Source organism: Myotis brandtii, unplaced genomic scaffold, assembly GCF_000412655.1.
Source record: "Myotis brandtii unplaced genomic scaffold, ASM41265v1 scaffold33, whole genome shotgun sequence".
Lineage (NCBI taxonomy): Eukaryota > Metazoa > Chordata > Mammalia > Chiroptera > Vespertilionidae > Myotis > Myotis brandtii.
Genome location: NW_005362713.1, coordinates 2,099,120 through 2,114,959, shown reverse-complemented (window position 1 = coordinate 2,114,959; position 15,840 = coordinate 2,099,120). Strand labels below are relative to the sequence as shown.

At 37.5% G+C, this 15,840-nt stretch overlaps 1 protein-coding gene across 6 annotated transcripts in view; it reads left to right on the top strand.

Moving 5' to 3' along the window:
* WAPL (WAPL cohesin release factor) overlaps positions 1–15,840 on the top strand; it is a 109,134-nt gene that overhangs the window by 22,585 nt on the left and 70,709 nt on the right. For 2 of the 6 annotated variants that reach the window (XM_014543630.1, XM_014543631.1), the window contains exons 2-3: positions 5,194–6,237; positions 9,428–9,546. In XM_014543630.1, coding sequence (XP_014399116.1) covers positions 5,194–6,237; positions 9,428–9,546 — 1,163 coding nt within the window. Of the gene's footprint in view, positions 1–3,980; positions 4,099–5,193; positions 6,238–9,427; positions 9,547–15,840 lie in introns of all 6 variants that reach the window. The other 4 variants (XM_014543633.1, XM_014543632.1, XM_014543635.1 and 1 more) reach the window with 3 other exon arrangements.

Here is a 15,840-nt window from a genome sequence, read left to right as displayed (position 1 = left end):
AAGTGCTGCCCCCCGCCCGGCAGGGTCACAGATCCGTTTCTTGGTCCCGTCGACAGCCTCGAGCACTGACCCCCACCCGGCAGGGTCACAGATTCGGGTCCCAGACCGCAGACAGCCTTGCCTGCTGCTGCCTGCCTTCAGTATGCAAATTAGCCGCCATCTTGTTGCTTCAGGGTGGGGGTCCCCACTGGGGTGCCTGGCCAGTCTGGGTGAGGGGCTGAGGGCTGTTTTCAGGCTGGCGGCGACTGAAGCTCCAAACCTCTCCTTTTTTTCTTTTTTTTTTTATTCTGGCATTTATTTACCTTCTATGCCTGTCACTGGAGCTGAGAGCCGGCTTTCTCTCTGAGGCTCTGCTGCTAAAAGCAGGTTTCTGGCCTTTGTTTACCTTCTGTATTTGGAACAATGTTGCGGTCTTGCTGGCTGAAGCCTGGCTGACTAAAGTAGGGTACTGGGGTTTGGTTTAGCTTCTATATTTGTTACAATGTTTCAAACTGCAAGCTCAGAGGCCGGCAAGGCAGGCGGGGAACCTGGCTTCCTCCGTCACTGAAGCAACCAAGCCTCCCTGTTCGCTTCTAGCTGCCTGGCTGCCGGCCGCCATCTTGGCTGGCAGTTAATTTGCATATCTCACTGATTAGCCAATGGGAAGGGTAGCGACCGTACGGCTAATTACCATGTTTCTCTTTTATTAGATAGGATATGCATCTAGTTTTATTTTTCATATTTAAGTCTTTGATTCATCTAGAATGTTTTCATGTTTGAGGTAAAAGCTAACTTTATTTCCCCCCCATATTTCAGTACCCTTTATTGAAGACTCTATCTTTTCTGTAGAGATTTGAAATTCCATAGTGAACATATACCGATTTCCTGCATACATTTTGCTCCTTGTCCTTTAAACCAATAAAAAAAAATATTTTAGAGTGTTTGAAAACTTGATAAAACTATAGATACTCTCCCTAAAAAATGTGTGCACAAACCTTTGTTTTTCATACAGTTTCATAAGAACCTGTGAAATGATTTCAAAGATATTCAATCAAACTTCCCTTCCCCCTTTTTTTTTTTTTTTTGTAAGAGAACATTTATTGGGTAAATTATAGAGATAGAAAATAAATTCCTCGGAGAAATGGTCTTGGTAAACCCCTTGGAGCTTGAGGTGAGGAAGCCGGTGGTAAAGTGCCTGGTGGAGGGGGAGGGAAGGGAAAGGCAAGGATACTCTCCAGGGAGGGAGAGCCTCCCTTCCCTTCCCACTTTCTAAAATACTTCAGAGAATTCACTTCACTCATGGAAGCCTGAAATCATCTCACTGTTTAATTTCCTTTATAAAACTATGTATACACTCCTATTATTGCAAGTACTGATATATTTGTGTTTTTATTTTAAGGGAATCATCTGTTTTCTTTCAAACTTAAGAATCCTTAAGAAAATAATGGGCATTTAATTAATATTTTAGAAGTTGCTCACTTTTTTATGTAAGCAGGATGGGGTCTAGTGAAGCAATATGACTTGTCAAATATTTACACATCTAGTTATTGGCTTAGCTGTGTGGTTCAACCCCATGCTACTCAGAACTTCCAGATTACATGTAGTCCTTATTAAGATCAATTCCCTCCCTATGTGTTACCTAACATATTAAATACTAGAGGCCTGGTGCATGGATCTGTGCACCAGTGGGGTCCCTCTACCTGGCCTGTGGGGTTCAGTGGACCTCCATGCAGCTGTAGCCCGGCCTTACCCGCCAGCTCGTTGGGCTCCTGCCCTCTGTCCGCGTCAATCCCGCACAGCACGAAGTAGTGCGTGAAGCGGCAGGCGGCCGCGGGGGGGTGGGGGGGCCGCGAGCCCGAGCTGGGTGCCATTCCCGCTCATCCCAGCCCCACTGTGCCTGCTGCAGCTGCCACTTGAGATGTGCAGGGAGAGTGTCCTCGGGTGAAGTTCATGCCACCAGCTGCGCTCACCAGCCATGAGCACTGCGTCTCATGTCCATCTGTCAGCTGGGCTGTGTGGGAGCGCACTGACCACCAGGGGCCAGCTCCTGTGTTGGGTGTCTGTCTCCTGGTGGTCGTCTGGTTGCTTAGGCTTTTATATATATAGATTGAGTAACTATCTAGTGATGCTAAAATGTAGTGATGTTAAAAGGCATTAAGTATCTGATTGCAGATGGTGCTTGGCTAAATTTTGTACTGAGCTTTCTATACATCCAGTCTTCATCCTCTAGCTTGAGGGAAAACATAAGGCCTTAGAGTGTGGTTTTGGATTCCTTGCATGAAACTGATAGATATAGGACATAAGGAAATATTGATGAACTTACAGGTTAAATTCCACTAAGTCTTATTAATAGATTATTAAAAATATATTCTGTATTCTGGCAAAGTTGTAATAGCTATGATAATGTGCATTTGTGTAATGCTCTAGTGTTACATTCTTTTTTGTTTTTTATTAATTTTCTTAAAGAAAAACCTCTTTTTATATATATTGAGTTCAGAGAGGAAGGGAGAGAGAAAAAACATCAATGATGAGAGTGAATCATTGTTTGGCTGCCTCCCACACGCACCCTACTGGGCATGTGCCCTGAACTGGAATAGAACCAGGAGTTGAACCATGACCTCCAGATTCATGCTCTAACCACTGGGAACACTGGCCAGGGTTGTTACATTCTTTTATCTGTTCAACCTGCCCTGAGATGGATTTTATTAGTTGGTTTTTTTAAGTGAAGGAACTGTTTGAACTTAAGACCTCGTTTTTGCCAGTAAATGGTAGAGCTGACACTCATCCACTTAATTTCTAAAATGTTATTGCAGCTAGAAGTGCATTTTGTTTATAAACATACATATGTATTGTATTTTTATATATACATATATATAGTTTATATTTAAAAAGAGTAATACTTAGCCTCCCTTTTAAAAAATCATCTTTATTTACCTCTTTTTAAAATACTTGATGTTTTGAGATGTTAAATGGGTTTATCTGACCGAGAAGCTGGCATGTTTATGGGAGGAGGGCAGTTGAAAGTAATTGTTGGTCTGCATTTTAGGGTAAGATAGCCTTGCCTTATCTTCTGAAGGTATAATTACCAATACTGGAGAGCTAAAGGATCAAGGGCTGTAGAAAGCATTTATTTTTATGTTGGAATACTCTTGTGGAGAACTTGGACAGCTTTTCTTATGCAGAACTTTTGTTGATTAAATTGGCTTTTATCTATGTATTTCAGAAGTTTAAATATGTAATGTACTTCAGTATTTCATTTGTAGGACTGTTTATGCTATATAATTGAATTATACTTACTAATACAACTTAATTATATATCTTTTTATAGAGCTCTTTATTATTCTTTGCATTTAAAACAAATTTATAAGATAGGCTCACAACACTTGTATGTAAGGTAGCCTGGTTATGAGAGTAGTTACTGTTAAAATATAATATGGATTCTTCTTTCTGATTTTAAGGGAAATGGGAGTAGTAAATACAGCTTGGGGTAGTAATTTTTAAAAACATGGATAAAGTTTATTATCCACTTAAATTTTTTATTTTAAGTCAGAAGGTGTTTATTACATAAAATAATCATAAGCAGCCTAAATAAATTTGTGACATTTATACAATGAGATGCTATATAGTTACAAATATGATGTAGTATGGAATTCAGTGACATCTCATAGGCCTTTGTATAGCTAAATACTAAGCATTCCCATAGGCATTTGTTTATAAATAATTCAGTAACAGTTTAAGGTAGTTTGGGTCAGTGGCTTCCTTTTTGAACAGGTGAGAAAATTGGAGCCGTCAGGAAAACTCCCAAAGTTAAGGGTATTGCCTGAACTCTAAAGAACTAGTTTAACCAGGGCAATACTAGTTTCCAGACTCAGCTATCAGTGCTCTTTCCACTTGTTATAAAAGCAGTTATTTTTTTAGGTTTGATTTTTAGACTTAGTTTTGCTTTCATGCCTTTTAAAAGTAAGAGATATTATAGTCAGCTTTTAATTTTTGGTTTTTAGTATTTTATACTTAAGTGATTGGTACTTCTGAGATTATGAAAACTGTAGTTCCTTGCCTTCAGCTGGGAAATATCTAAGAATAAAACAGATATACCTATAAATTAGATGCCTTCTAAAGGTAAGTAAATACAAATCTTAAATTATGTTTAAACCCATTGGATAGCATTAACAATTGTAGGTACATGTTTTTGTTGCTAATCCTCACTTGAGGATATTTTTTCCGTTGATTTTTAGAGAGAGTATGGAAGGAAGGAAGGGAAGTGGGGTGAGAGAGAGAAACATCAGTATAAAAGAGACACATTGATTGGCTGCTTACCACACACATCCTGATGGGGGCTGGGGATCTAACCTGCAACCTAGGTACATGTCCTTGACCAGGAATCTAACCCACGAGCCAGGACGAGTTTTATTTTTTGGCATAGATATTTGCCATTGTTTTTCTACCAATGAGTCCTGGGAGAATTAATCATATTACCAGTTTGAATCATACTTCTGTCTCATTTAGAAAGGTTAACAAAAATGTCCCTGATGATAAAAACTAAAGGCAACAATAATGAATTCCTCAAGTACAAAATGAATAGGCAGTTTAAGATTTACTCCTGACTGATATACATAAATAACCAGTGTAGTCACTTAACTTGGGCCTCAGAACCACTGTTTAAAAAACCAAAAAAGCTATTGAAGTCATATGGCTTTTAAGATTTGAAGAATGGAAAGCAAAAATAGTTAAAGAAACCTGATCCTGGGACAAGTTTCTAGACAGAGCTGGTCAGTCTATGGGTAATATTATCCCAGAGAAATACAGACACACTGGAATGTCTTCATTTATCGCGCTATTCTATTTTTATTCTAAATACATTTTAATTTAAGCATTTTTTTTTATTTGAAAAACCCTTTATTACCTCTGAGGTTTGGCTGAGTCATTTAAGTGTCATTTTGAATTGATCCAGTTGCTTAGCAACTGAAATCTCATGAATTTAGGGTAATAATTTTAAGGGACTTGGTTGCCTAGGAAGAGGTCACTAGAAGACATGATATATATAAAAGGTGTAAGGAGAAATGTCAACTATGTAAACATTAATGTCTCAATTTAAAATTGCAATCATTTCAAGATTAATTGATTCTGTGCTATTAGCCACATATACTGTTACTTGTTAACTTTTACTTTGATGTCACTCACTTTTAATCCTTGATTTATTTTTAATTTTTATAGATAAAGTGGAGAATTTTAGTGACGAATATGAAAAGGATAGTCACCATATTTACAAAAATGCTGAAGATAGTACTAAGAAACCCAATGCAGAAATTATAGTGGCTTCTGGATACAAAGCTGATGAAATCAAGGAAACAAATGATACATGGAACTCCCAACTTGGAAAAAGGTCAGAGTCTCCATCAGAAATATCTCTGATTAAGGGATCTGTAAGAACTGGTTTGTATGAGTGGGATAATGATTTCGAAGATGTCAGATCAGAAGATTGTATCTTAAATTTGGATAGTGATCCTCTTTTGGAGATGAAGGATGAGGATTTAAAAAATCGGTTGGAAAATCTAAACGAAGCCATTGAGGAAGAAGACATCATGCAAAGTGTTCTTAGGCCAAGCAATTGTAGGACGTACTGTAGGGTCAATAAAGCAAAGTCTTCACAAGGAACATCCAATTTTGATAAGCTATTAGATGGCACCAGTCAGGCCTTAGCCAAAGCAAACAGTGAATCAAGTAAAGATGGCCTGAATCAGGCAAAGAAAGGCAGTGTAAGTTGTGGGACCAGTTTTAGAGGGACAGTTGGACGGACTAGAGATTACACTGTTTTACATCCATCTTGCTTGTCAGTTTGTAATGTTACCATACAGGATACTATGGAACGCAGCATGGATGAGTTCACTGCATCAACTCCTGCCGATTTGGGAGAAGCTGGCCGCCTAAGAAAAAAGGCAGATATTGCAACTTCTAAGACCACTACTAGATTTCGACCTAGTAATACTAAATCCAAAAAGGATGTTAAACTTGAATTTTTTGGTTTTGAAGCTCATGATGAGACAGGAGGTGATGAAGGAGGTTCAGGGAGTTCTAATTACAAAATTAAGTATTTTGGCTTTGATGATCTCAGTGAAAGTGAAGATGATGAAGATGATGACTGTCAAGTGGAAAGAAAGACAAGCAAAAAAAGAACTAAAACAGCTCCATCTTCCTTGCATCCTGCTCCAGAAAGCAATGATAATTCCCAGGACAGTCAGTCTAATACTAATAACGCAGGTAAGACTTTAAAAATTTTTTTTGTGTTAAGTGCTTTTCAGTCTTAAATCAGCAGCTACTTAGTTTCCTCCTAGATACTCAATTTTAACTTATGTTGAGTTTTAATAGTACTATTTAGAACTACAGATTAGCTTATTCAAGGTATAACATTTTAAATGTTAATAATCAAGTTCCACATTGTAAGGAGCCAATTTGTATGTAGATTGTGGAATCTTTTCATTATTATTTATTTTATTGATTGATTTTGAGAGGGAGAGAGAGAAATATCTATGTGAGAGTGAAACATCTGGAACATCAATCAGCTGCCTCTTGCACACCCCATATTGGGGATTGAGTTGCAACCTGGGCTTATGACCTGACCGGGAATTGAACCCGCACCCTTTTTGGTGCATGGGAGGATGCCCAACCAACTGAGCCACGCTGGCCAGCGCCATATTTGTTTTTTAATTCTATTATTAGCACTTGAAAATTTTAAAGAGAGAGAGAGAGAGTGTGTGTGTGTGTGTGTGTGTGTGTGTGTGTGTGTGTTTGGGATTAGCATACATCTTGATGTTTCAGTTTCAAAAATTCAAATCCAATTGAGACATAAGGATAGATTTTGGACATTTAGAATTACACTGATAGTAGATCAAGCATGTCAAACTCGCGGCCGATGGGCCCCATGTGGCCCACAACAAATATTTTTGTGGCCCAGCAAATAAAGGTATGTAAGAAACGTTTTAATAAAAATTTCGTAACTTTATTTTTACAATATCCTGTTATACATAATTATTAATAACGAACTACAACGTTTGCTAATGATATCACTATAATCATGTTGCATTCATTTCCCTTACGCGCCTTACTCGCAGGCGCACCATTTCTCTCCACTAATACTAGCAGCGAATATTTTAGCAGCTGATTGCCATGTCATTAGCCTTGGACTGACTTGTTGGGTGTGTGCAACAGGAAATATTTCACTTTCGGAGAACAAGAAAAATAGGTTTATTTGCGTTACGCTTATTAATTTGTGCAGTTATTCAGTGTCTGGTAAGTTAATGTTCAAGAAAAAATTTTTATTAAAATGTTCTATTTTATGTTAATGATTACTCGTTTATTTCAGCCCTTTGTATTCAGCATGTCTGTTGAAATAAACCTACATTTCTATGAAAATTGAAGCTTTTGTTTTTTTGCGGCCCACATAAACTTAAACCTTGTTTATTTGGCCCATGTTAGCCTTTGAGTTTGACATGCTTGTAGTGGATGGTTGTAATGAGGGAAATATTAGAAAATTACAATTGATAAAAAGCCTTTGCATTTGGCTCAAAACTAATCAACTAATAAATGTTTAAAACATTTCTAAAGAAATATTAAATTTAAAATTAAGATTAAATCTTAATCTTAACAATTATCCTCTTAGCCCTGGCTGGTGTGGCTCAGTTGGTTGAGTTTATACCGGGCACCAAAATGCTACAGGTTTGACTCCCTGTCAGGGAACATGCCTGGGTTGTGGGCTGGATCCCCAATAGAGGGCGTGTAGAGGCAGCCAATCGATGTTATTAACCTGTCACATTAATGTTTCTCTTTTCCTCTTCCTTCCTCGCTCTCTAAAATCAGTAATAAAAACAGAAAAAAAAAACTTTATAAAATTTTTGTAAAAAATTACCTCTTAAATTGATTTAATAAAATTAAAAAGTGATAGTTAAGTATTTATTCATTCTTAATGGTGAAAATTTAATTTGTCTTTTAAGATAGCAGGACCAGTAATGACTAGAGGTACTCAAGGAGTTGATAGCCTCCACTGTGAGAGACAAACAAAAGAAATAGGTTAGCTTTGCTATAATTAAGTCATTACCTGACAAGGGTTTTGTGAAGTGGATTGACTGCTGAGTGAGGAAGAATATGTGAAAGCCTCTCTGGGTTACAGGAGCTATATTTATTTGTATTTGACCAAATATAGTTTTTCTGTATCTGTTCACTTATTAAATGAAGCTTTTGTCCTGGTAGGGTCATAGAGAAAGTATCATGGTAAATTAGAATTCTAATTGTATTTTCCCACATGGTTTTCTCATAGTCATACTTGAGACTACCCATCTTTTTGCTTTATTTGGCCTAAAAATAGTTTTGCTAGATTTGAATCACTCTTACCTTTAAACCTAGAATTATACAGGAGTAGTCTCTAAGGGCTCACTTCTGACTCCCCCACTGCAATAAAATAAAATAAAATAAAGGTATTGGCAGAATTATTAATGTTGTCTTGAATCTCTTCTGGAGAACTGATGATTGCAGGAACCTTGCTAGTTTCTGAGCTCTGACTGAGCAATAAGCTTTAAAGTTGTTCTCTGGGAGGGTGGGATGAGGGTGATAAGTAATGTATGGCTAACCTTGATAGCAAATTATCTTAATCTGCAATTGAACATCTGTGGCTGAAGTTTACATCTTGGGATATGTAATTTTTTAAACTTTAAAATGTGAAATCAGTCTCCCTTTCAAAAACTTCAGGTTGATATCAAAAATTAAATTAGAGACAATTTTAAATTAGAGACCATTTGAGTGAAATTTGAGTCTTCATATAGGAATAGCAAACACTTTAAAATTTTGGCCTGGAGAAAAGTTTCTATTTTTGTCTTCTTTTTTAAGCTTGAAAATAAACATTTATAGCTATCTGGGAATTAATCTGATCTTTTGGTTAGTTTTGTGTGAAGATCCCCTAAATCATTTAACTACATTGTATTTGGTCATTTTGTGTCTTTTGCCAAAGATAGTAATCCTTTAAAAATTTTATTTTTAAATGTAGTCTTTATAGATGTAAGCGGGCCTTCTTTGAACCCAACATGATTGTGTCCTTAAATTCTAGGAAAATGTTAAAGATAGATACCACTTGGTATTGTGTGTGTCTTTAAATAGATCATACCAATGTCAGTGTTCATAGATATCCAGCAGTTATTGTGTAAAAGAATTGATTTTACCATTTATACAAAATAAAACTAGAGCAACTAGGTTTCTGATTTTTTTCTTGATGGTGGGGGTGGGACAAATAGGGTGAGAATGGGAGAATGAGATAATACTTTTGGCAGTATTTTATCAACCGTGTGGTGCTTTTATTCCTTTTTTGTTTTTTACCCTCTTCCCTCCCCACCAAATGTCCATAGATTGTTTGGTAGATAATTTGAAATCTTAGAAAGCTAGATAGTTTTGATTACCATTTCAGAAAACTTGGATTTTACAGAGGACTTGCCTGGTGTTCCTGAAAGTGTGAAGAAGCCCCCAAGTAAACAAGGAGATAAATCAAAGGAAAATACCAGAAAGATTTTTAGTGGCCCCAAGCGGGTAAGTAAAGCATTATCAGTGACTCGTATTATTTTTATTGGAGGGCTCAACTCTTAATATTTTTATTTGAAAAATACTAACAAACATTAAGGCAATTAAATTTTCTTGCAAAGAATAAATGTAAGTCATTTTTTTAAAAAAGTAACAATTTTTTCAAAATGTGGTAAAATATATTTATTATATACAAATATACAATTTAGTGACATTAAATACATTCACAATGTTGTGTAACCATCACCATTATTTATACCCAAAACATTTTAATCATCTCCAACAAAAACTCTGTACCCATTAAATAATAATTCATGACTCCCCCTTTACTCCTTCCAGTCCTAGTAACCGCTGTTTTACTTTGTGTTTCTATGAACTTGCCTGTTGTAGGTACCTCATGTAAGTGGGTTATTTCATTATGTATAATCTTGTCAAGGTCCATCCATGTTGTAGCCTATATCAAAATTCCATTTCTTTTTATGGCTGAATAACATCCCATTGTTTAGCCATTCATCTGTTGGTGAACACTTGGGTTGTTTTTACCTTTTGGCTATTTGAGTCCCTGTTTTCGATTCTTTTGGATTTGTCCCTAGGAGTAGAATTTTGGGGACATATGGTAGATCTTTGTTGAACTGTCCAACTGTTTTCCAACTTGGCTGTACCATTTACACTCCTAACAGCAATGCACAAGGGTTCTAATTTCTTCACATCATCACCAGCACACATTTTCTGAATTTTTTAAAAATATATTTTTATTGATTTGAGAGAGAGGTGCTTAAAGTTAATTTCAACAGAGCTAACTTGCCAGGAGCCAGGGTAGTGTAGTGTAAAGACTATAGTCATTAATGCTTAGGTGAGATTTTTGGATTATTGAAATATGTGTATGGCATGTATTGATTTCCAGAGCAACAGTGAAATCATTTTTTTTGGTTTTAGGACTACTTTACAATCTTAAAAAAATTATTGAGAATTCCAAAGAGCTTTTGATTATATATATATCAATATTTATCAAATTAGAGAAGTGAAACATTTCAAAAATACTTACTAGTATTTCACTTTAAAGTAACAAAAACCTGCCCTGGCTGGTGTGGCTCAATTGGTTGAGCATTGTCCCATGCACAGAAAGGTCTCTGGTTCAATTCCCAGTCAAGGCACATGCCCAGGTTATGGATAAGGTCCCCAGTCGGGGTTCATGTGGGAGGCAACCAATCTATGTTTGTTGCCCACAGCAGTGTTTCTCTCCCTCTCCTTCTCCCTCTCCCTCTCCCCCCCCCCCCCCCGCCCCTCCCCCTCTCCCTTTCCCACCCTCTCTAAAATTAAAAATAACAATAACCTATTACATGTTAACAATATTTTTATGAAATAAATGTTCTTTAAAAAATAGTGAGTAGAATAACATTGTTTTCCATTTTTTGCAACTTTCTTTAAAGTTTGGCTTAATAGGCCCTAGCCTGGTAGCTTAGTTAGAGTATCGTCCTGATATGCCAAGTTTTCAGGGTTGATTCCGGTCAGGGCACATACAAGAATCAACCAAAGAATTCATAAATAAGTGGAACAACAAATTGATGTTCCCTCCCTCTCCCTTCCTTTCTCTAAAAACAAAAAATAAGAAAGAAAAAGAAATTAATAGTTTGGCTTAATAAAAGATAGCTGCATTCTCATATCCCCTGAATTCAGTATATTTCATTATGTTGTTTTGGTTGAAATATATGAAGAAATTCAGCCTTATACAGCTATGTGGTATTTTCAATAGATTTTTCACATAATTGTAAACTTTCTTTGATACTACACTAAACTCAACAAATGGGAGTATTTTAAAGACTAGAGGCCCGGTGCACGAAAGTCGTGCACTGGGAGAGGGGGTTCCTCAGCCCGGCCTGCACCCTCTTGCAGTCCAGGACCCCTCAGGGGATGTCTGAATGCTGGCTTGTGGCTGGATGGCCTTCTGCTGCTGCACAGCCTGCTGCTTGAACTTCAGCAGCTGCTGCACGTGCAAGGGCTGAGCCACTACAATCTGTCCTGTGAACACCATCGAGTGGGTGAGTCAAGCACGAAGGCAGGCTCACCCTGAGTTCCCTGCGCTTCCCTGAGTCACTGAGTTGTTCAGACTGACTGCCTTTTACAGAGAATGGCACTGGGATCAGGCCTAAGCCGGCAGTCAACATCCCTCTCACAATCTGGGACCCCTTGGGGGATGTAACAGTGCGCCAAGCGGCAGGCGGCCAGAGAGGAGCCCGAATTGGGGCTGGGCGCCGCGCTGCTCACGCTCATCCCGGCCTGTTGCGCCTGCTGTTGCCACTTGGTAGTGCTGCCATGGAGTCGGGAGAGGCTCCCACCGTGGCAGCTGCACTCACCAGCTGTGAGCCCGGCTTCTGGCTGAAGGCGCTCCCACTGTGGGAGCACACTGACCACCAGGGGGCAACTTCTGCAATGAACGTCTGCCCCCTGGTGGTCAATGCACATCATAGCGACCGGTTGTTCCAGTCGTTCCGCTTAGGCTTTTATATATATGGCCGCTTAGGCTTTTATATATATATAGATTAGTTGCAGCTTGAAATCTAACACCATTCTAATGAACTTTCCATGCTGTTACATTAAAATCTATTAGTTTGTCTTGCACTTTGAATGGACCTTTTACACACACCTGTTTTGTAACATCATACATTTGTCATTTGGAAAATTCTAGTTATACTGATTCATGCAAATGGGCTCACACCTCATTATATAGTATCAAAATATCACAATAATATCACTGCCAAACTCATCAGAAAAGCCTTTAGGTATTGGGAAGCTGTCAAGTTCACAGTGGTAGATAAAGTTCTCCAGGATTTTAGTTTTTGCTTAAAAGTTGAAATTTTTCGTTGGTAGAAATTACTTCAAGGAAAATGACTAACAGTGAGTGGCCCACTTTGTTCATTTTTGAAAAAGTGGTCTGCCTAATACTCAAGTCTTTGTAAGCATAGTTTGTCAGTCTTTCAAGTAAGGAGTAGTGTTCCAGAAAAAAAAGTGGCTAGTTTATCTGGCAACTTGAGCAGTAATGTTTTCTCTTTAACAAAACAGATACTTCGTACACAGTAGAAGTGTTTAATCATACTTATGTTGTCACACAGCATATTAGAGCCTTCAAGGGTTGTGATATGATAAAATTAATAATTTTTAATCTTTCATCAAGGGCTTTTTCTAATGTGAAACTGTCATTTTTTAACTGTGAAGTATGTGGCAGTGAAGAATATGACTACTTAATACCCTTTGGAGTCCCTACCCTGGTGTGTGGTAAGGCACCAGCTTTGCCCACCATTGCTTTTACTGTCTGTACAAATGTCAACATTGTGAAAAAGGCAAATAATATTATTATTGTGAAATGTTTTTGGTTTTGTAGACACTCTGAAAGTTTTGTGGATCCTGCTGATTAATAACATTTTACTTTATTTTCCTCACTGTCAACCTTTTATTATGAATAAGTTAAAATATATAGAAAGTGTGAAAGATCAGTACAATGATACCCATACCTCTCTGTCTAGATTGATTTTCAGTCACATTTTTACATAATTGCACACATATGACTCCTCTCTCTCCGTGTGTGTGTTTGTGTGTGTGTGTGTGTGTGTGTATGTGTATGATAGTATACATTTCTTAAGAAAAAGGGCAGTCTCATACCTAACTGGTGACATGATTATAGTACTTATTTCCCATGGAACTGATTTTTTTAAGAGCCCAGGATATTTGTTTTGTAGAATGTTCCATATTCAGAATTGATGTGATTATCTTATATAATAAAAGCCTAATATGCAAATTGACCGAAAAATGGAATGACCGGTCGCTATGATGTGCACTGACCACTAGGGGGCAGATGTTCAACGCAGGAGCTGCCCCCTGGTGGTCAGTGCACTCCCAGAAGCCGGGCTCATGGTTGGTGAGCGCAGCGGTGGTGGCAGGAGCCTCTCCCGCCTCCGTGGCAGCAGTAAGGAGCAGCGAGCAAGCGGGAGGTAATAAGCGAGAGGTCTGGAACTGCGAGAGGGCACGGGCCGGCCTGAGGGACACCCCCCCCTTCCCCAGTGCACGAATTTCATGGGCCTCTGGTTTCCTGATGATGTCATATAAGCTGTTACACCACTATATTAAAGTAGTACAGTGTCAGAGAACACTAGAAGCTAAGCCTGATAAGCTTGATCAGGTTCAGGCTAAACATATTTTGACAAGAATACTTCAAAGTGTTATTGTATATGTTGCTTCACATCAGAAGCTACTCTTATTATTGCCTTGACCACCTAGTGAAGGGTGTGATCCACCACCTTTCTCCAAAATACAGGTACATTTTTCCTTTTATAATTTAATTTGTCAGTAAGCTTCTGGGTGCTGCTCTGCTACCATGTGAATATCCTTCTTTCACTATTGTTTTACCCCTTCATTTTAGCAGCCATTGTTGATTTTTGCCTGCATCATTTATTACACAGACAGTTGCAGAATGGAGTTTTCTAATTGCTATTTATTCCACATTCAATAGCTCAAATTCTATAAAGAAGAATTCTCTCCCTCCCCCCCACTCTCTCAATCACTATAGACTCAATAATTTTTACTTAATAAACATGTTTATAATAGATTTAGGTAGTATAAACCATTTCCAGCTATCTCTTGTGTCCTTTTGATATAACCCCATCATCCCTTGCTTTCTGCACATAAGATTACCCAGATTCATCTTGTACTTTACCTGTTTCAATCATGGAATCATCCATTTAATCAAGGATCCTTGTGTTTTTTATGTGGATTAGTACTTAGACACCGAATCTGAGTGCTGGGTGTATTCATTGCTTATAGGCTCTTTTATTGAACAGAACTATGGAATATGTTGAAAAATAAGCTAAGATTATTATAATACCAATATTACTTTGAAGAATATAAATTTCTTTCCAGTTCTTTTTGTCTTTCTATTATTTCACTTAAGGATGAAGTAATAGTGATGTGTTTGTTCAAAAGATTTGAACTAATTTTATTGTGTATACTTAAGTTAATTCAATAATCAGTTGAGTTCATTTGTACTTATTTATCTTCAGTTTTTTAACTTTGTTTTAAATTTAATATTGGAGTCTATTTTTATTTTTTTGCTACTAAATGGCATAGAAGGTAGCAGTGTACATGTACTTGACCCGATTTTGAAGGAATCTCTCTGACCTCAAGTAAATCAGGTCATGCAACCTAGTAAGCAGAAGACCTATTTATTGTTCATAGATAATGTCAGAAGAAATAGTGCTTATTTATAAAACCAAAAGAGCTATGGGATTGAACTCATTGAAAGATGTAATGTGGGTAAAGCCTTGTCTTAAAACAATAGTGCAAACAACATTTTATTCTCTGAAGAGGCTTGTTTTAGTAAATGTTTTAATTTCCTTTTAAACCTCCAACTGAAATGTTTTTTCAAGACCCTTTTAATTTTAAGTGGAATTATATCCAAATTTTAAATTTTAGGTGGACCAGTAAGCTTTAAAAATCAAACTTTGATCCTTAGTGTTGTAGTTCTTTAATAAGAAGGAATTAATAATATTTTAGACCCCAGGAAGTTATGTATCTTTATGGAAATATGTAGGCAAGGAATGTAGAAGCCTACTTCAGGAAGAGTGCAGTGTAAAATTACTAGCGCTTGTAAGAAATAGGTCCTCCATTTGCCTTCAAGACATTAAAAGACTACTTAAAAGGTGTTAAAAAGAAGAGAACATTGAGAAACAGAAATAAGGGGAAATTGTACCTTCTGACTTAAAAAAAAATTTTTAATTGATTTTTAGAGAGAGGGACAGAGAGATAGAAACATCCATGAGAGAGGAACATCATCAATTGGCTGCCTCTTGCATGCCCCCTACTCTGGGGATCACGCCCACAACCCCAGCAAGTGCCCTGACTGGGAATCAACTGTGTGATTCCTGGGTCTGTGCTCAACCACTGAGTTACACGGCTGGGCCCTTTTGACTTTTGATGAGTGTAAAGGAATAGAGGAAATAAATGGGATCTAAGTCTTAAGCATTAAGTTAGATGGCATAAATTAACATAGTGGAAATGATAGATTTGTTTTATATATAAGAAATTAGGATTCATGTTTTCTGTGCAAAACTAAGCTCAATTTCCCAAGGAATTTTTATGTAGGCTATCTCCCAAATCTCCAGAGAAAAAGAAAGTTGGTGGTGGGGGGTGCTAGGTAAGTGGGTGTAGAAAATATTCTCAGCAGTTGTTCAGTTCTCTATTACAGTAGAAACACCATCAAGTAGCTGATAGGTCAGTGGGAATGAATATTTGGGTCTTCAAGACACCAGTGAC